This window comes from Poecilia latipinna, unplaced genomic scaffold, assembly GCF_001443285.1.
Source record: "Poecilia latipinna isolate Pla-1442-1.1 unplaced genomic scaffold, P_latipinna-1.0 Scaffold193, whole genome shotgun sequence".
Lineage (NCBI taxonomy): Eukaryota > Metazoa > Chordata > Actinopteri > Cyprinodontiformes > Poeciliidae > Poecilia > Poecilia latipinna.
Genome location: NW_015112809.1, coordinates 434,229 through 455,398, shown reverse-complemented (window position 1 = coordinate 455,398; position 21,170 = coordinate 434,229). Strand labels below are relative to the sequence as shown.

At 41.3% G+C, this 21,170-nt stretch overlaps 2 protein-coding genes across 2 annotated transcripts in view; one reads left to right on the top strand and one right to left on the bottom strand.

Moving 5' to 3' along the window:
• Positions 1-2,413, top strand: part of tex261 (testis expressed 261) — a 9,842-nt gene extending 7,429 nt beyond the window's left edge. Inside the window, exon 6 of the mRNA XM_015030838.1 lies at positions 195-2,413. Within this exon, the coding sequence (XP_014886324.1) occupies positions 195-310 (116 nt within the window). The 3' untranslated portion in view covers positions 311-2,413. The remainder of the gene's footprint in view (positions 1-194) is intronic.
• A 2,046-nt stretch (positions 2,414-4,459) lies between these two features.
• On the bottom strand, positions 4,460-8,131 carry ankrd53 (ankyrin repeat domain 53). The gene is made up of 6 exons (XM_015030787.1): positions 8,079-8,131; positions 7,751-7,829; positions 6,739-6,941; positions 6,320-6,484; positions 6,112-6,232; positions 4,460-5,216 (listed from the first exon to the last, which is right to left on the bottom strand). Exons 1-6 carry the CDS (start codon positions 8,129-8,131, stop codon positions 4,674-4,676), a joined length of 1,164 nt encoding a protein of 387 aa, XP_014886273.1. The 3' UTR covers positions 4,460-4,673.
• Between the last annotated feature and the right edge of the window lie 13,039 nt (positions 8,132-21,170).

The window sequence follows — 21,170 nt, the reverse complement described above, 5'->3', positions numbered from 1 at the left end:
GATCGGCACACCTCTACTAGCTAGATTTTTTTTGTTTGCTAATGGGAGGATGAGGCTCATTTTCACCACAATTATTTTCTTGTCTGTACCAGATTTCTTTCTTTTGACCTATCCGCTTATCAAACTGTTTCCTTCCACTCATTTGAAGCCCCTTCCTTTGACATTTTATTTTCTTCTTTGTTGCTCTTTTTCAGACGATGTTGTGTCAAATTATTTCACCAAGGGCAAGCGAGGCAAGAGGTCTGGGATCCTCCTCATATTCTCCTTCCTCAAGGAGGCGGTACTGCCCAGCCGACAGAAAATGTACTGACGGGCTCGGATTCGGGGGGGCCGGGGATGTGTAGGTGTGTGGAGAAGTTGGACAACAAGCGGTAGAGCAAGGACGTCGGAAGTCCTTTGTGGATTGGACTGAAGCAAAGCAGTGGCCAAAACATGGAGGAAAGCGCACAAAAAGGATGGACCAATAAACAGACTGGATGATTAATTGAGTTTACAAAGGCCATGTTCATCTTTGGGTTTGTTCCGACTGCCAAGAGCACCTCTGTGAGACCTTTTTTTGGGGGATCATGACTGTAGCGCAGTGATTTTTGTATCATCAACATATTTTTTAAGCTTTAGTATCAAAGCAATTCTGAGAGAGGGGTTTAAAATACTAACTGACAAACTTGTTGCAGATGGATAAATCATAATTGGATTTCCTTTTAAAGATTTATTCTTGTCATTTTTGTGTTTGTCTGATTAAGTCTTCAAGGTAGCACCAAAGTCACGCAGAGGGGTGAAATGTTTTCCACAAAATGAGTAAAATAGATCAGAGAGAGCAATGGCATGAAAAGCGGTAATCTTAGAAAGCACAGCAAAAAAAACATGTGAAACAACTCGGCTGCTGAAACTAACAAGAAATCCAGCAATCACTTTTAAAGGTTACTTGAAAATCTGCGAGGGAGTTCTCAAATAAATATTATGACTTTTATTCCAGTGATCAGGTGTAACCTCATACAAATATACTTTGTAACTTTACTTCCTATAAAATCGGTCACATAGATGCATATTCCAGGTCTAAATTTAATCTTAAATTTCAACACATCACTTTGCTCTGGATCAGTTAAACTGGGTGTTTAATTTGTCAATTTGCAGTTTTGGTTTTGTACCGCAGAATTGTTTTCTGGACGACACAAATGTTTCGTTCATTTGTGCCCGTAACGGGAGCGGTTCGTATCGACAGCGCTTCAGTTTGCACCAGCATTCAGGATGTTAATCCCTCGTTTCCAAAGCGCGGGTCGTTGAGGCTTGGTGTCCGTCGTACTGTAAAAATAGTTTGGCGGATTCAGGAGTCTTTCCGCCACGTGTTGCGTGATGCCAGAAGCTTCACCTTAACCGTACCATCATCCGATGAAACCTACAACCTGCGAGGCGCACCAGGAGTAGTGTGTTCTGAAAACAGACACGTACCGAACCGCACCACTCGTTGCAAACGAGGCACGCATTCCTACCTAACCGTTTGTCCCTACAATAACCATTTCCTAAGACTCGTGTATCCATTCAGAGCTGCTTTGGGGATGTTTCATACCAACAGTGTGTCAGGTTGTACCTCCTGTACTGTTATTGCACATGTTGGAGGACGTTTCTTCACAATTTGGGATGTGTTGGACAGATCGTGCGGCAATTTGCAACTATTTTAGAGACATTTGTTTGGTAGCAGAAACCCGTTCCTGCCTAACTACCAATTCAATTCATACCACCTTTGGACGTTTCATACCTACCATAAGTCATCTTGACGGTGCAAGGTTTTTTAAGTCTGTAGAAGATTTGACAGCCAAGGTCTTAAAGCAATTTTGTAAAATCTGTTCAAGAAAATGCAGTGATGAGATTCTAATCAGCCTGATATGCAGGCAGAAGGTTATTTAGTTATTTTGACTTCCTCATTGATCGTAAAATCCGATGTCAGAAGAGTCAACCGACTCAAACACGAGTCAGAACCTCAATCAATGACAAGTAAATAGAACCTCTTTAATTCTCTTTCCATATAATCTTACACGTTTTCACGTAGTCCATGAATATAAAATAGTTTCTAAGGACACAAACTTGAGGTTGGTTCGAACAAAATCAGCCTGATTATAAGCCAGCCCTTTGTTTCATACACAGTCTGGACCCTCGGCTATCAATAAACGATTGCTTTGTGGAGAGCTCTGTAAGTTTTAAACAACTGGATCTGATTTTTCCCAATCGCTAACATTTGGTTATGACATATGTAAACTGCAAGCTCAGTGAAGCTCACTGGAAACTGCGTTCAGTGACCCAGGCATCTACATCTGGTCACATCGCTTGCAGTTAAACCCGATCCTGACTCAGCAGCACTGACGACTAGCTATTTGTCTTAATGTTGGAGTTTATAGTAATGAAGCTGTTTGGTTTTTGTTCTAAATGTGTCTAAGACTAAATTTGACATGAAAGCTTCTTTCATGTCAAATCAAACCTGTGAAATTATAATTATTATTTTTTTTTCAGGATTACTGATAACGGACAGAAACTGCACAAACTGATTTTATTAAACGCTAAAGCAGCTGAAACCGTTTTTACAAAATTCATCATAGGTCGGTATGTACACAGATGTGAAATAAATAATTTTATGAAACAAATTTGTGGAATTAACTTGATGTTTAAAGGAAACAAAGTGTTGCGGTCATAATTTACAGTTCAATAAGGTCAGCGCGTCCAGTCGACCACAGACGGTTGACCTTCACCGTTCGCAGAACGCGTTTCTGTGCCTGAGCCTGTCAAACCGAATGGGATAATGTTATTCTAGTCTCATGTGACTTGGTCACAGGGGGAGCACCGGGTTCATAGCAGTGTGGACCCTGACCCCGACCGAGGTGTGAAGTGCTTCGTCAAGTAAAGGAAAAAGACAAAACTCCACACACACGCACACAAACTCCAGAACACCAAACGCCTTCAGCTGACAGACTGTGACTTGTGGTTCAAACTCGCATGCTTGTTCAGAACCCCTCACCTGGATCCTGGTTCATTTCCCCGGGGCAGATCAGTGAAAGTGCATGCAACTGTGACAGGCGACCCAGTTCACTGAGGTTTTCTCACCTTTCACTCACCCTGTGCCAGCCCTGCTTTCATTGGGGTAGCATCTGGAGAGCATAACTTGTTTGGCTTTGTCACTTTAGCTACGTATCGTCAAACTCTGGGATATGCAGCGGCTCTGTCTCCACGTCCCTGTTATAATTCTAACTTTTCAAGACCGTGACAAATCGCTTGAAACTTTTTTTTTTGCCAACCTAATTGTTGGGATTTTAAATTTCATGCTAATTGGCTAATGATTGCCCTGTCTATGTATGCAATGGACTAGTTTGATAATATGAAGTTTACTGGAAATGGCTTGTGCTGTAACCAACCATTCTCCACCGCAAACAGAAAACATTAGCGAGGCAGCTGTTAATGTTAATTCAATATGTGGTCAACATGGACTGAATGGCTTTATTCACTTTCTCCGTAGCCATTGCTAAAACTACAGGATGACTTCAACTCTAAAGCACAGCAGAAAATCAACATCATTCTCGACTTCTTCTGTTCACTCATAGTCCCAGTAGAAAATGGAGGAATCCAGTTCAATGGGAGAAAGCCCAGGCAGAGCACTCAAGGGAGATGAGAATCAACCAGATTAGACAGAATGCCTACGGCCAGGCTAATTTTCCCCAGTTGGTGGTGGTCTGTGCTGTAACTGTACTTCCTCCATATTTCAGACTTAATGAATTCAGGAGAGTGTTTTCATGAGTAGAATATAACTTGTACCGGCTGGAAATTACTTTACAGACGTGTTAGGCTCTCTGACCAGTTTCACTCTTGTGTCTAAATTAGTTTTGGAAAGGCTTCTGGTTTTGATTCCTGTCATTGAGCAATGAGTTTGTTTATTTTTAGACTTCTTTTAACTGACTCCTTAATGCAATAAGATTTTGATGCTCTGTAACGTCATATTGGGCTAACGGATGGAAATGTCAAGAAAATCGATCTAGAACAGCTAAACTCTATTTCAGGTTTATCAGATTCATTAAAGCCCAATAAATATGTGTGCTCTTGTGCAACCAGGATATTGGACTGTTTGTTAGTCTTTAAAAATATTTTTCCTCTAACATTTTGTTGAAATGTACAAAAAATGGGAAAGTTTGGAAATTATTCTTCATGGCTGGAATTTTTTTAGGGGGGAAAAACTTCAATTTTAACAGTGTGTGTGTCCACTATAAGGGTCTTCTTTAGCTGTAAGATAAAGCAGAGATTTGTTATTTTGTGGAGCTCAGGATTTTTGCTCATATAACACATTTACACCTCAGCTGTGCACATTATGACAGGATGCTTTTGCTAGCAAAAATAAAATCTGACAAAATAAGTTTACTGCTTCAGGAATGCGCAACACTTTGTCTGGTCTTATTTGTTCATGTCAATTGGAAGGAAATCATCTCTTTGGGGGTTTAATGGAAGGAACTTGTGCACATTATTTAATCTGACAGATAATTGATCAAAGTTGTTTTACTCAGTAAGACTGTTGACACTAAAGTAGAGAGTTTGTTGCTCTAGCAACATCAACATCCACGTGCGAAGCCTCAGAGCGTTTCCTCCATGATGTCATAAAGGATTTTAAACCTAGTTTTATTGCCTGGACAGGAGGAAGACTAGTAGTGTCCCAGCTCCAGGACCTCAAGCAGGTGCATGACCACCTCTGTCCAGGGAGAGGTGCTCCTTCCCCGAGGGAATCTTTTGTGCTGGATATTCTCGATGTCGTGCGGCTCAAAGTCCCGTGACGTGCTGAGCCGAGAAGGAAACGCTTTGGGAAACAACAGTCTCTGAATCACGTCCAGAGGCAGGTTAGGGGCGAGGTGAGGCACCGTGTCCCACTTGGTCATGTAGTGAAGCCTCTGGGTGATGCTGTCCTTCAACAAGACGACATCGTCCCTGAGGTCCGGGTCTGTGGAGGGTTTCTCTGAGTGGAGGCCAAAGACGGTCCAGGGACTGTCGAGTAAGCAGGGCCGCTGTGCTTTGGAGTCGTCCTGCTTCCCCTGCATGCGTTTGCACTGTCCCTTGGTAGGTTTGGGTTGCCTCTTGCTCTGCTCTGACAAGCTGCACTTACGGTGGTATTTGGACGGCTTGGATCTGGGCGTGAGCGTATTGAGCGGAGACAAGCCTCTCTTCTTTGCCCACTCTTCAACAAAGGCCTGCTGAAGCAAAAATGGAGAAACAGCGTCTGGAACAGTTTGACTGTGGACTTAAAGCAACATCCAAACATTTAACTATACAAACTACTAAATGGTTTACGCTAAACATGGGAAATGATCTTGATATATCATGTAATTATATCATTATTAACGTCAATATTGTTATTAATACAACTATTAGTAATACTCGTACCTACAGGGGTATTGAAAGAACATCTTTGAATTTACTGCATTAATAAATAACCTGAGAGTGGAATGAAGATATTTTGCTACAACACTGATAAATAGGAAGATATTATAACTGTGACGTATTGGAGAAGGGTTGGGTTTTAACTGCTACCCAATCCTTTGAATGTTTTTTTATTTTATTAATGTCATTTTATTTGTGATATATAACGTTCGGTAAAGAACACAAACAGCCTTACAAAGGAAATCCCCCTGAACGTCGTTACATTTGATCAAGTTACACGTTAAAACTTCAATCTTCTCTTGGTTCTCCGTTGTAGAAAATCATCCCCACATCAAAACGCTGCTGTCACCTAAAAGTTCTGCTTTAATTGTTGGCCTCCTTCGAGCAGAGCAACCTCCTCCTTGTGTTTGTTGAGTCCTCGTACATGACTCATGGAAAACTGCAAGTAGAGCATTGTCGTGTTTCACTCTTCCATAATGTGACGAACATTAAGGGTTGCCCTAGCAACAGGTTCTCCCAGCTGAGCTGTGAATTTCTGCATCTTCATTTGTACTTGTTAAGCGGCCAAAATGTGTAAAAGTTCAAGGGACGTGAATACTTTTGCAAGGGTTTTTAGAAATTTCAAGTACGGGAGTCGAGAAACTGAAGCCGGCGTTTTCGTCGTTAATTCTACGTTAATGTTTTGCAGTGTATATGTCAAGCGCTCACCTTCATATCCAGATTTTTCTGCTTGACCAGCTCTATGAGATCTCTGTATAACATCTGAGCCAACTTTATCTCCTCCATTTCGTCCCTCTTTTGGTAATACCACAAGGAGTGCTTCAAGTACCTGAAAACACAGAAGAATCAGTTTGAATCAGTCCGACTAAAGACTGTTTGAGGTGCTTTCGGTCCGGCGTTGTCTTTAGCTGGATACCGAGCTATCTTCCTGTGGTTCCAGATGTGCGCCATGTCCAGAGGCGTCAGTCCCATTTTGTCCTTTGCCAAAATATCCGCTCCGGCCTTCACAAGCACTTCTGTGCAGTTTAAGAGGCCCCTGGTGGCGGCAATGTGCAGCGGGGTTTCCCCTGAATTTGATCTACTACCATGGGACAAAAAACAAAACAAAACAAAAAAAGAAACATTTCTTTTTAAAATCCATACTTTGCTTTTTTTAAATGAATCAATTTGTTTTTCAGTCAATAGTTCTTCTTAAATCCAGTTGGATATATATATATATATATATATATATATATATATATATATATATATATATATATATATATATATATATATAAATGCAGCTGAATTAAATACCAACATAAAGAGAATATTTCTGTAAGAAGGGGCCCCTACGCATTGATGTCAGCTCCTTGCTCCATCAGGTATTTTAAAATGGTGTACGTGTCGGACAACCGTTGCGAGGACAGAACGGCGTGCAGGGGCCGGTGACCTTTAGAATCACTGAGGTTGACCCACAACGGACTGGCCTCTATTATGAGCTGGACAGTCTGCAGTTCACCATACAGGCAAGCTACATGGAGGGCTGGGAGTTTCTCCTGGACAGAGTGAAAAAGCATTTTTATAATCCAGCTTTAAGCAGACAGTGATCCCTGTTATTTCTGTTTTATAGCACTCGGTAGTCTCGGTGCCACTAAAAACTATTTTTTATTTGATTGCACCGATAGTTCAGTTTTACAGGGTTCCGGCACATTCTTATGTCAAAAGGTCAAAAATGTTTTCTAAAGTCAGTGTTCAGTTTGTCTTGGGCAAGTTTTTAAGTATTAAAACAAAAATGTTGTCCTTATGGGTGACAGTTTTATGGCTGTAAATATAAACCCTGCAAAAAAATAAAAACATAGACTGAGATGAACTAATAGACAGTTGGATGGAGGAACATCGTAATGGATGGATAGATGTATGGATGCTTTGACTCTTGGTTAAAATGGTCAAAAAATACATGAATGAATGAATGAATAAAAAAATGGATGAATGATGTTAGAAAAATCAGTCTTATGAATGGAGGTGTAATTGGATAAAAATGGATGGATGCATAGAGAGATAAATAAATTCTAAAGAAAATCATCTAATGTCTCTTTCCATTTTTATACAAACATGTAAAATATTTAAATGAAATTTCAAATCTTTTTTTCCCACTTTACTCACAAGTAGAAATAGAGGAAGGCGTTTAGCACACTTTTTTTTTTTAAATAAATGCCAGATATTCTCTTGTTAAATAATAAAAACCCTATGGGATTTTGTGTAATAATAACCATCATCTGCACATGTTTGTTTATTGAAACGAATCAAACATGGCGTCAGCAGAATTATTCAGCAGGTTCTGATTTTGTTTCCAGTCTGACCTCACCTCCACCAGCAGCTCAAAGCTGTCAGGATCAACATCTGGCAGTACAGGCCCACGAAATGACGCTTTACGGGAACTCTTCCTGCGAGGCAAAACCACAATGACAGAGATGTAGAACCTTAGAAGTGAAGCTAGTAGGGAGGATTTTTATTTCATTTGCCAACATAACCAAATATCACCTCTTTTTTATTATATGCGTAACGTGATATAGTTTAGTACGGAACTGCCAGCGTTTAGAGATTACGCATATGGAAAAAATTCTGACCTAAGGCTTCAGCACGACCTAAAAACTTCAAAAGTTTATTTGTGTTTTTTTTTTTAAGTTGTTTACCTGCTCTTACCTCGTCCGCGGCTTCGTTTCCTGCTTGTGTTAGAGAGCTCCATGGTTGCCACGGAAACGAACGCTTGTTGTAAACTGCTAAAAAAAAAAACTGCGTGCGGAGGCTGTCCTTCAGGTAAAAGAAAAACAGAGTTACACCGCGCTGTAACGTGATCGTTTCAACAGTATTTCTCACGTTTGAACAATATAATATGGCGTTATTACGGTATTGTGACGTTTTATTTATTTTTTAAATACAATTTCTTGTTTGTAAAAACATGTCGAAAATATGTTTTCTGCGCAAACTACAGAAAATACAGCATATTAATATTGAAAATTGCTTGTCATTTTAGGTACAAATTCTACCTAAAGTGATAAAAAAAAGACAGATAAAGAGAGCTGATGTCTGATTTTAATTTAAACAACATAAACATCCTTTTTTTAAAATCCTTTTTTTAATTACCAGTAAATTGAATCCACATGTCTATTCGGGAACCACATGCAGCTTAGGGCTTTGTGTGAAGGATGACAGAGAGATGGATACATTCTGTCTTCATCGCCTGTGTCCCACATACAGACTACATCCTCCTGATGTGCTCATATTGATGGTGCATCAGCAGTTACCCACTTGGTCTTGGCCTTTGGTAAAACAGATCAATCCTGCCAATGCCGTGGAGACGTCAGAAGGATCCCAAAGGCTGCAGGCTGCATGTGAATCTGATGTGCTGTGGGACAGCTGTATTCTCCCCTGGGCAAGGCGAATCGATTCTCACACCAGGCAGTAGGCCCACCTTGTTTGCAGCTATTGACCATTTGACCTATCGGCGAACTAGACGTGGCGGACAGCACCTTTGTCAAGAAAAAAAAATGTCGAGATTGTAACACTGTAGTTAAAATTTTGGAACTGTATCTCGCCGCTCTCCATACTATGCAGCATCTCAAACACTGGTTTGATTATTGTAATGCCATTAAGAATTTTTCCACTGATTATTGGATCTAAATCATTTTCGACACATCATTTTCATTCTAAAATGTAAATAACATATTTTTTTGTGATTCTCCTTGACATTCTTATGTCATACCTGTAATTTCCTATTGGAAACAAATGTTTTGGTTTATTAGGATTATTGTTAGTTAATATCTGCCTGAGGTGTGAATAATTTTGGGCTCAACTGTAACTACATGACAACATAAAAGAAATATTAAACGTCGCTTTCAAAAATATCTTTCTGAGAAAGTTAAGCATTTTAAGCAGTCCACTATCAAAAAACTGTAAAATCAAAACATTTTAATGGATGGAAATCAGTACATAACTTGGTGATTTGAATATTTAGAAATAATATATTAATGTTGTATGATTTTTAAAATGTCTATAATGTCTATATAATGTCTATAAGTATTCAAATAATGAATTTCCTCATAAAGTATGCTGTGACTTGTTAGTTTGCAACAGACAAACCAAAAAAAAGGCCATCCAAGTTCATATCTACGATGTTTTCTTCCTGACTTTTCGAATTAAATAGATCACAGAAACATTTGCCTTCAGTGATTATCCTTGAAAAAGAGCCACAAATGACAAACACCTCAGGCAGATCCTGGAAATGACGGCGTTGAGAACTTTCAAATATCAATGTCACAACTTCCGTCTCCCCTGAAGTTTGTTATAAAACTCCAATCTATCGCTTACCGCCGACTTGCCTTTTTTTTCCAAAGCTTTCAGCCACATTTAACAAGTTAGTAAACTTAATAATTTATGACTCAGTCATCATGTATCACTTTAAATTTCCACTTTGAGCTCTCAAGACCTTTAATCAATGTCCCCACTCTCTCTAGCTGGCCTAAAACTCATATTTGATTCATTTCTTTAATAAGCAACTTCGCCTTTCACTCCCCATCATTCTCCGGGTCCGGTGCGGGGTCAAGGACGGGCCATGAACCCGTGGCTTCGTGCTACGAGCCTGTGTCCCCCGCGGGGCCGCCGCCTTTGTCGTTACCCGGCCTTGTAGCCCGATGACGCAGATCCGCGTGTGCGGGGAGAGAGGGAGCGCGAGAGGCGCTTGTGTTTATGTGCGGCGCCAGCGGTGTGTACGAAACCCTTGTGTGTGCATGCCAGAGTGTATCACTTAATGATACAGTAGGAGGGCAGCATAGCCCCGCTGTGACCTAAGATACTTCCCTTGACCTCGGTCGCGTCCCGGGAGAGGAGCCGGGGACTCCTTGATGCAGAGCTCTTTTCTTGTTTGACTTTCAGGACAAGTCCCTCGATGGACACCAGTCAGTGTGACCTCTTCCTCTAGTTCAGACGGTGATGGTGTGCTTGACAGTCAAAGTCATGACACATATCCTTTAAAATGTACATTTATTCCTTAGTTACACAACTAAAGGTTACTTTCTTTTGTTGTTTTTAATTGTACACAGTGCTTCTAACAACACAGTGAAGCCGGCACATATGTGTTGCGTGAGCATGCATTAGCTACAATTCATCCAGTTGGTGCGTCGCCGATTCCCTACTGGCTATTCAGAGTGGTCTAAACCTGCTTAGGAAGAGCATGGAAATGAGATAATATCCCCGCAGCCTTACGGCAAGCACTCTTATTGGTCCCTTAAATCATCCACTCACACTCTGTCTGTTTCTATTGGCTTTACAAAATCAGGTCCTGCTCTGCAAAGCAGCCCAATAGACCAACTACCGGCTCACACAGAGGGATTGGAAGTATGATTAACCTGCTTAGAGTAATCTTATGTCTCCAGTCTGTGCTATATGTTTACTATTATTTTTTTTATAAAGGTTTTGGGCGTGTCTTAGCTGCTTTAATGGAGGATTGCTCTGATAAATTGGACTTTATGTGATAAAAAATAACATTTACATAGCCACAACATGGGATTATAGTTTTATGTTGCTGTTATGTAGTGATTAGAAAACAAGCGTGTTCAGACTGGAACATGATTGTGTTTTCAAACTGGAAAATATCAAATAAAAATATTTTGGTAAAAAAAAAAAAAATTTACATATTTGGCACATATGAAGTTAACCCTAAAATGTTTCATTGATCTAAAATTATTTTTTGTTCAACCATATGCTTGTCCCTGATTGGAAATGAGAAAATTATCTCTCAAAAAAGTCATAAAACAATGTGAAATAAGTTTATACAAAAATTTAAAAAAGAAGTTTACAACCTCCTTTTATTCCTCACCAGCTTTTTTGACGTTTCCGCTGTTTGTTTTGAGGATTAATCTCTTGGTGATAAGATGATACACTCTGGAAAAGTTAAATATTTACTTTGAACCTAAATCTGCCATAATATTGAACTTAACTGTAATAGGCTTAAAACCACAGCCTATTGGGTCCTACGCTCACTGATTATTTAATTATGTCTGCCTGTTTAATTGTGGCTCAGCCAATCACATGGCAGAAACCCAATGCATTTAGTGGCATAAACATGCTGAAGACATCTTGAAAAAGTTAAAACCACGTTTTAGGGGGAATGATGAACGACACCTTGAGCCAGGAAGCAGACAGAAAACCACACCGGGAGCCAATCCGGACAGATTGGCTTATGATAATGACGGACTAACTCCAGTATTGGCATGCTGAATCTAATCAGGACAATGACTTCTTATTGCCAGATTCAAACAGATTTTCTCAATATCCAATTAGGACCCAGCTAAGACATACCAGGCATTCACACCAACCCTGTTTGGCCCACTTGAATCAAACTAGGGTTTGATTCAAGTGTGAATGCGCTATCGAACTCTGATATGGACCGAAAAAGCAAACTAAAAAACCTAGTTTGATTAAAGTGAAATCTGGTGCAGTTCAAGTGCATATGTGAACGCCAAGCAGAGCGGAGAATAGATGGCTCCAAAAGCAGGAAGCGTACTATGGCGCGAAGGGCATTCTGGGTAAATACAACCAAAACAAATGCAAGAGCGGTCTTTTACCAAAGACGAAAGAGAAATCCTAAAATCTGACACTACTCCATTTTTGTTTACATTTGTGAAGAAGGAAGTTGCGCTCATGCCTTCTCCAGAGGTTTTTGTGTCTTTTCCGTCGTTCTTTCTTGGTGCAGCGCCACCGCAGGCGAGGAGGGGAACAGGTTTTTCAAAGCACAAACAATTGTTACTTTGAAAATTTAACAATTGTTGCAATTTTGATCGCCGAACGATCAGATGTGAAAACATCTTCACATAGGGTTGTTTTCCCACTCATTGCATGCATACGTTCGTATTTAGACGATCTAAGGGTTTCCATTAAGGAAAACAACAACAAAAAAACTCTGTAAGCTCAGAGCTACTTTCCCATCTGAGCAAAATCATTACGGGACCCACATACACACAGGTTTTTGTATGTATAATTTCTTCTTGGACAAAAATAAGCTTTGAAAACCTGACAATTGTCAAGATGAGAATATTTTGGAAATGGAAGAGCAGGAGAGTGAGCAGGGAGAAGTGAAGATGAGTGCTACTGTACGTTCCAGTACACCTTCATATTCTTACATATTTGATGATCCACCTTACAAGGACCTGTGCCCCCGAACCCTCGGAGCTGCTGCTTCTGTAAGTGCGCTCATGTCCTCACTTCACCCCTCCCCTCTTTACTCTTCATCCCCTGCCTACTTCCTGCCTCCCACTCCTCCTCACTTTTGCTCCTCCTCTCTCCGCTTTCCTCCTCCTCCTCTTTCTCCCCATCTCTCTCTCACTGCCTCATGCTTGGCCAGGCGGCAGCGCACTAATGCACCATGGCACATTCTGCAGCTCCAAGTCACAATGCGACTCGGCTTTACGCAGTGACCGAACGGCGACCTCCCTCAGCATCGCCGCGCACAGGCGTTGTGCTGCAGCAGAGCCCGTTCAGGGAGAGGATGGGAGCTGCGAGCGAGGGAGCACAGGGTCAGGAGAGGAGAGGAAACGAGGGCAGGAACCTGACACTCGGATATCAGATCAAACGACAGGAAGATGAATAATTAGTAACAGTTAAAGGCCGAATCCACCCCGTCCGCATCACGGAGACATTTCTTGTTCTTCCTGTGACCTGCTAGGGTCAAACTAGAGACGATAAAACGCTTACAGAAACAAACTCCGGCTCTGGAACTTGTAGATTATTCAGGGACTTCCTGAAGTTGTTGCTTTGACCTCTTTCCAATTTTGGGTTGGGGGGAGGGAGGGTAGGGTTTGCTCTTTCATGCCCCTGGGGTTTAAAAAGACATTCTGTTGTCACACCTTCCAATGATCTACACATTTTTCCACATCCATGGGACACCTTGTTCTCAGTCCTCACAGCTCAGCAGAAATGACCAGAGGGAAGGAGAGGGAGATAAAAGGACTGTGATAGTGAGAAAAAGAGAAGATGGTGAGGAAAGGAGAAGAAAGGAAGATAAGTATGTCATTTGTGTGTGCAGAGGAAGAGGAAAAGCACCGGCTTAGATGTCGAAACTGTTTCGTCTCCTGGTTTACACCTTCTGACCTCACACTGACTGCAGCTAGCTCTGCTTTAAAGCAACTCATGTTCTACTTGAGTCTGAAGCCTGACAAATTACTTTAGTTCTCATTAAACCTTTATGTGTTTAAGATAGAAGAAAACCAGAATCCTCCTTCAACTCTACTGCTTCTTTTTCCCTTCTCAGAAATTGCCTGGGATCTGCTGTGAAAACGGTCCTTATACATGCTGCTCACACTCTGGTTGTGTGTAAAGTTGCCAAGGTCTGCCACTTAACAGCCTGCATTACCAAGGTCAAAATTACATGTACTGAAGCCGGAGTCAGTAGACAGCACATCATCATCATCATCAAAATGACAATGACAATACTTGGTTAAAAGAAGATAAAAACAGCCAGAAAGTACAGCATGCCGTGCATATCAATTCTGCTACTTTACTCTGATGCTGATGCTGCCTTTAGAAGTCGCCTAATTAGTAAACACAATCTGCTGTTCTGTTAAAGTCTCAGAGTAAAGAATAAGTGAGCATCATGAAGAAGAAGAAATACAGCAGACAGTTCAGTGAGAAAGAAAATTGATTCAGTTCAGTTTATTCATATAGCGCCAGTTCACAACAAATGTCATCTCAACTTGAGGCACGAAGAAAAAAACAAACATTTTTATAGCACAAATCTGTTGTAAAAAGGTTTGGACATGTCACAGAGTTCTGATCAATCCATCATGAGAAAATGGGAAGAATATGACTCAACTGCAAACCTACCAATAACGGAGATTGAGACAATTAATGAAAGAAGCAGCCAAGAGTTAATCAGCAACTCTGGAGGAGCTGCAGAGATCAGCAGCTCAGGTAGGAGAATTTCTTTTTTTTTCTTAAGACGCCTATGTAAACATGTGCAAATCTGACTTTTATGAAGAAATGTCCAGACAAAAAATAGAGTTGACGGACAAAAAAAAAAACTGACTCTACACCCTCAGAGACAGGGAGGCCGGTCAGAGTTGATGTGAAGATGAATGGAGTTAAATACAGAACAATCCTGGATGAAAACTTGATAGAGGCGGCGAAAATCTCGTCAATGTGCAACGGTTCCCTGCCAGCAGGCTTCATGCACCACAAGGAGCAGCGCGTCCCCACAACATCGTAAACGTTAGGGAAAAAAAATGGCCCCTACAATGTATCACATACAAGGCCACACATAAACACACAGTCACACAGCACAGCATACACAGTGGTGTGTTGGTGGCGACATCGTCACCCTTTCTTAAATAATATCCAGGTCACGGAGCATCGCCTCATCCCAGTTCATCAGCAGGGCAGAGCTCACCAAGACCCTTTTGTTCCTCTTACTCTCATCCCGATGATGAACTCTGGTGATGATTAAGATAAGACCATTAAAGCAAATGCCACTGGGGCATTGATACCACAATTCAGCTTCATAAAGTGTTCAGAGAGCAAACATGACTCGGCAGACAGCAACAAAACACAAACTTACACATTCATTGCATTGCCGCAAATAGTGTGTGGGTTTTTCCCCCCGCAGGATTTAAAAAATATGTATCGTTTCATGGATTTATCCACTAGTTGATGATTTATAGTTACAGTTTAAAGTCTCAAAATTACATTTGACTAAGATTTAAAAACCACAGTTGCAGCTGCGCAATTACAACCCCCCAAAAAGTCTGTCCTGGGTTACACATTGTGGCAGCCACATGCAGAGACACCAAAATCCATTTGGACTGACAACGCTAAAGGGATGTAGCCACATGCTCTGTGTACAGTACAACATGTTGACTGGTGCATTATTGATGTTGGCTATGCAGCGTGTTTCACTAAGCTGTTAAGTGAGGTTTTGGAGATGGTGAACCAGCAGCAGGTTAAAGGATATTTTATTGAAGGACTTCATGGAAAGGAGGACACTGTTTATGGAGAAAATAGAGTGTGAGGCCGGGAGACGGCTGGTGAAACTTTAAGGTAGAGACAAGAAGAAAGAAGATGAACAGAAAGAAGCTATAGTCACGCTGGATGTAGAGAAGAAGATGATGCTGCGACAGACTGAGAGGTTCAGCATTCATGCAACAACAAGCTAAACCAGAGCAGTAGCCTATATAAAAAAAAAAATAAAACGGCGCTCTAACACAGAGTCAAAGATCTTAAAATAATGATTGCAGAGTGTGGGTCATGTAAATTGTTCAACCTGATTTAAAATTTAAAGCTATCGGGAAACCTAATTTAGACATGATTCACTGTCTTCCTGCATTCATAGTCAGGGTTTATTCTGTTTAGGCTTAGACCAAAGCAAAACCTTAAAGTCTAAACTACGTTTTGATAACAGTCGGTATTTTCTGGTGCTGATTGGGGAAGAGTTTCACATTGAGACACCGCCAAGACACCTGGAATCCGCTGTAGTTGTCATGACATGCCACTATATGGCACTGTGATTTTGTCAGGTTGTTGAAACGCGCATTTGACCTTTAGCTTCCACCTCATTTAGAAAACAGTAACCCGTTTCTCATGAACCAGGTGCTCATGTAACATCAGTGTTTCTCACTGGAAGTTGCAGTAAGCTGAACAGGTTAAGCAGAACAACCTGGACCGCCATTGTTTTCGTGTTATCCGCCCCCGCAGCCGTGCGTTCTGCGCATGTGCGCCGACGTACCTGTGGATTACGTCACACCTCTGGAATGGCTGTTCCAGAAAGACCCTGTTTCACCAAACAAGGTTTGTAAAACTGCTTTATTTCTATGTTACGTGATCTACATTTTATATTTAGCATACATTTATGTAAAATATGGAACATTATGACTTAAACCAAAATAACTGAGTGCCCTTTTGTGGTGAAGATTATTTATTTAAGTCATTTACTTGCTTTTCCCTACAGTGGACTTTATGTAAATTATAGAAAATTACTTTAAGTCAATAATAATCAATTATCAATCAATATCCACACGACTGGTTTAATTATGAATCGTCCTGTTGCAGCTCTTTTTGCATCCCTAAACTCAAGTACAGCACCATTAAAACCGCAAAAGCATAAAATGGTAGTAGAGTGAAATGAGTGCTACCAAACACATTTTAACGTCGTTTTACGTCTTTAATTCAAAATAAAAAGACAGCATGATCTCTAAGAGCATGAATCAATGGCTGTTGTCAATGACTGCCACAAGAGTGCAAAGAAGAATAAAATGACATAAAAATGCAGGAGCGTGAGGGCATGCTGCCAACGCAGCCTCACGCTGATCTAACATGACCTCTGTGAGAATTTGTTCATTCTGTGACTTAAGCACAGTTCTGTGTGCTTGGAAAGTCAATTGTTTGAGTCTGTCAGGTAAAAACATGCACTGGGATAAAAAGTTGTCTCTTTTCTCCGTGGAAGGAGGGAAAAGTAGCTTTGCTTTTAGCTTGACAGCAAGCATTTTTGACATTATCAGGTTGATTATGTAAAGGGTTCATAAGTTCTAGAGGTTAGGGAGGAATTCCCCTTTGAGCAAAAGTACTGTAAAAATCAGCAGTGGTAGAGTTCAGTTTAAGGCTGCAAAGCTACAGGGGCTCAAAGTTCAAACAGAGTTCTTCCATTTAGACCGAAAAAAACCAGAAAAAAAAAAAAAAAACAGCACGTGCAAATTATCGATGCCGTCTGCTTTTGCTTGGTGTCGGTGAAGGGAGCTTATTTTGAGCCTGTTTGATGCAGCTGAAAGGTTAATTCCAGGCTGCCTGTGTGATTAAATCCTTTAACTGGACGTGGTGACAACAAAAAGCATTTATTTGCGTAATTAAAGATTGTTTCTGCAATTACTGTCGGTGGGAAGTCTATGTCTGTTCGCTGAATATTCACAAAGAACAAAATATTAATCAATAACTTAATTATGATGCAGCGGATTAAATATGGATTTATCTTTCTTTTTAAAATGGAAAAATAAAAATGTTTTTTTATCTATTCCATTTGCAATTAATTATCCACAGCCTCGGCTGAAACATACTGACTTAACCATTTTATCAGTTGAAGCAGTGACTCAGTTTATCATATTTTGTCACGTAACCGTCTCAAAATTCAATTTGCTACGTTGGGATTTCAAAGTAGTGTATTCTGTGCAGCAACAGGGAAATGACCCAGGAATTTCAGAGGTCTTAATTTCCTTTACTCCCCTTTACTCTAATACCCTCAAACAGTTAGTCACATCCAGAAGTCGCTTCATTATAAACAGTCAGTCTTTGTGTTTTTAATCTCAGCTTTTCTGCGAAGACCTCAGAGGTTTATTAGAGAACTTTAGTGAATAATCGGCGTCTTGAAGACCAAAGAGAAGGAAAAGCTTAAGAAGTCCTGACTGCTTAAAGCAGGTACTTTATGAAAAACTGCTGCAAAGGACTCCTGACCTAGACAGAAACACACTTTCCACAGCAACCATAAACGTGCAACCGAACCGCTACAAAAGAATGATAGTAGGTGACTTTGTAGGAGCTGAAGAATCCAAGTCTAACTTAACTGAATAAATCTGGCAAAAACTTAAAAACTGATAATCACAGATGCTTTCCATCCAGTCAAACTGAGATTGAGCTATTTTACTAAAAAGAAGGGAAAAACGTTTCAGTCTCTAGATGTGCAAATTGGTGAAGACGTTCCCCAACTGGCTTGTATCTGTGATTCTGTTTTACATTGATTCGGGGGGCGGGGGGATGAATGCAACTGATCCCCGCAACTCTCCCACTCAGATCCTTCAGACTAGCCAGCAGCAATTAGCAAACACCTGATGGAGCTGTGCTTCTGCAGAGCTCGTTATACGAGCCGCTTACGCTGGTAAAAACCATTGTTAAAGGGTTAATAAATGTTGTGATGACTTCCTAAAGGTAAGTCATCACAAAATCATTTTAAATATATACAACATTTTTATAACTGAAGGTAACATAGTTATGTGATTGTGCTATAAAATGGCACTATGTAGCTGGAAAACACACAATGCTGCCTCTTTAAGGGGTTCTACACGAAAGCGGCTTTCAGAAAAATAAAAAAGGATGAGCTGTGTTTCTCGAAACACTAAAAGAAATTAGTGTACGTGTGTGTGTGTGTGTGTGTGTGTGTGTGTGTGTGTGTGTGTGTGTGATCTTCACTGTTCCTGGCATCCCCCTGCAGTGCCCACATGGAGGTGTGCCACACTTCCTGTCCGTCTTCTCTTTACCGGAGGTCCCCGAGTCGGCGTGGTGCCGCGCAGCAGATTGTGATGTCGTCTGGCACATTCAGGGTCTTTCTGCGTTTTTCCAGCCACATCTGGTGTGCTGCAGCCCACTGCGCTTACTGCGCGGCGCGCTCACAGCTCCTGTTCATGAGTCTATGTATCCGTGACAGGGCCAAATGTGTTTTTTTAACCCACACACGCAGCTCCATGTGTTTCCCCCCGTCGACGCCGCGGTATAAGCGCCATATCGCAATCAGCTGCTTTATGCAGCATCGGCGCTTATGGTTCTGATGCTCCGCTGTCAGACGTGCTGGCATCTTGTGTGACTGAGCAGGTATCCTTCCATAGGTGCTACACGAGCTAATTTAATGTAATCTGAAAATGTGGGGAGTGTGTGGAGTGCGTGCAGTGAGGCGTGGGGCCTGTGCGTGTTTTCAGATGCCCTTTAGGTGGTACTTGTAACCCGGAAAGCCAGGCCAGGAGCATGCTCATTGATTCCTGTTAGAGGAAGGCGAGGGTCTCTCCACATGCTTGACCTGGGGTCGATTTAGCGATTGTGATCCAAGTGTAAAAGGAGGTCCAGGCATGAGGAACCGGGGGATGAATCACACCCCGGCCAGAGTCTGGCTCCTCTGAATCTCAGGTGTCTTCACACATTAGATGACGGGACGGGAGAGCAGAACTGGAAGGAGTCCCGTTTTCTGAAAAGCACACAGAAAGAAAAAAATAAAAAAGTCAAACCTTTTTTGTCTTCTCCCCCTCGTCTCTTCATTTTTTTGTTTTCTTTCTCCTGCTTCAAACACCGGGAGGGTCAGAGATTTGAAAGCTACCGGCCCCCGCCAGAGAGACTCAGAGGTGCGGTCCTGTATGACCTGTACGGCGACTGTAGGGAACTCCTCCAGGGAGGCCAACATCAATACATGCACAGCAAATCAGGTTTGACACAACACAGGACAAGGTCACAGAAAGACGCCGGCGAGAAGCAGAATTCTCCTTGAGCAGAGGAAAATTTATTGTGTTTAATATATATATATATATATATATATATATATATATATATATATATATATATATATATATATACAATCAGTACATGTCCTGAAGGAAAGTACAGTTTTTGAGGCAAAACAGTCTTTGAAACAAAATGAAGCTCTAAAGCCCACCTAGGCTTTTATTCTGAAGCCGATTTTTTATTTTTTTATTTTTTTGCGCACAGATGAATTACAACGAGCTTCGTTTTACGTTAGGAGAACTCTCCTAATGAGTTAATATGTTGGCTCTACAATATCCTCCACGTCTTCCCTGCTCACCGTCTGCTGCCCTGCAGCTCCTTCGCTCTTTAGCAGCTCATGTTCGTCTCACTATGAAGCCGCTCCCCGGCAGCTGAGGAAGATGACATCTCACCTCACCCACACATCCAGCCCGGCTTTTAAAAACCTCCACCGGCTCTTAACCCAGCTGCACCCTGTCCACCGTTACACCTCCAGCTTAAAAGCTGCTCTTCCTGATCCGCTCTGACCTAATGGGCTGTGAAGCAACGAAGACTGGAAGCAAGGGGGTGCAAGGCGACTCGCTATCTGTCACATCTACCTGTCTTTTCTCCCTCTCTTGTGAATTTCAGGAGCGCTTTTCTATTTTTTTTTTATGGCAAAATCTTTATTGTATAAGTTATCAGATTAGTATTTGTGTCAGCCCTTACTGTAGCTTGGTTTTACCAGCTGCGCTTGACTGTGTTTCAAATTCTTTGGAGCATTTTTTAAGAAGGCAAACTTCTCTGACAGTTGTTGGGATAAAAAAACAACAGCAGCTGTGACAGGAAATACTTTAATTACCACTGAACAAATTGTTCAGCTTTAAAGAACACTCAAATATCTATTCGAGACATTTGTAGAAAGTCTGTCCCTTTTTTAAAATTCAGTACACATTATGCACATTATGGAAAAGTGATCCGACTTGAGTCACCTTGGAATGTCCCAATATTCCCTATAGTCCTGCTGTACAGTATATTATTGTCAATTGTTTTTTTGTTTTTTTTACACTTTAAAAACTTTTTGTCATGTAAACAGAACCAAATTATTCTGATTTTACACCTAAATTGTCCATGTGCGAGACAAAACAAGCTGTTTCTATTCTGTTTCAGAAATGAAAGCCTTGCTTTAGCAGACAGTGTCTGTGCTGCTTGTGTCCTGGACGGCGGCTGGGAAAGCGTTGACGGTCTCCTTCTTGATGCGACTGGATGGACGTCCGACAGCTTGACGCGGGTGGAGCAGGTGAGTTAACCTTTGGACGTGTAAAGTGTGACATGTGGCTGATAAAACCCAGCGCAATGCCAAAGTGCAGCTCACTTTAAACGAGTGACTGACTCCTTTCAGGCTTACCTGAAGTGCACCAGGCGTTCCTTTCCAGCAGGTATATGAACGGCCTAAGCCAGTGGTTCCCAAACTTTTTCTTCTGCGCACCCCCAGTGGTTTCCAAACATTTTCTGCGCCCCCCTATGGATTA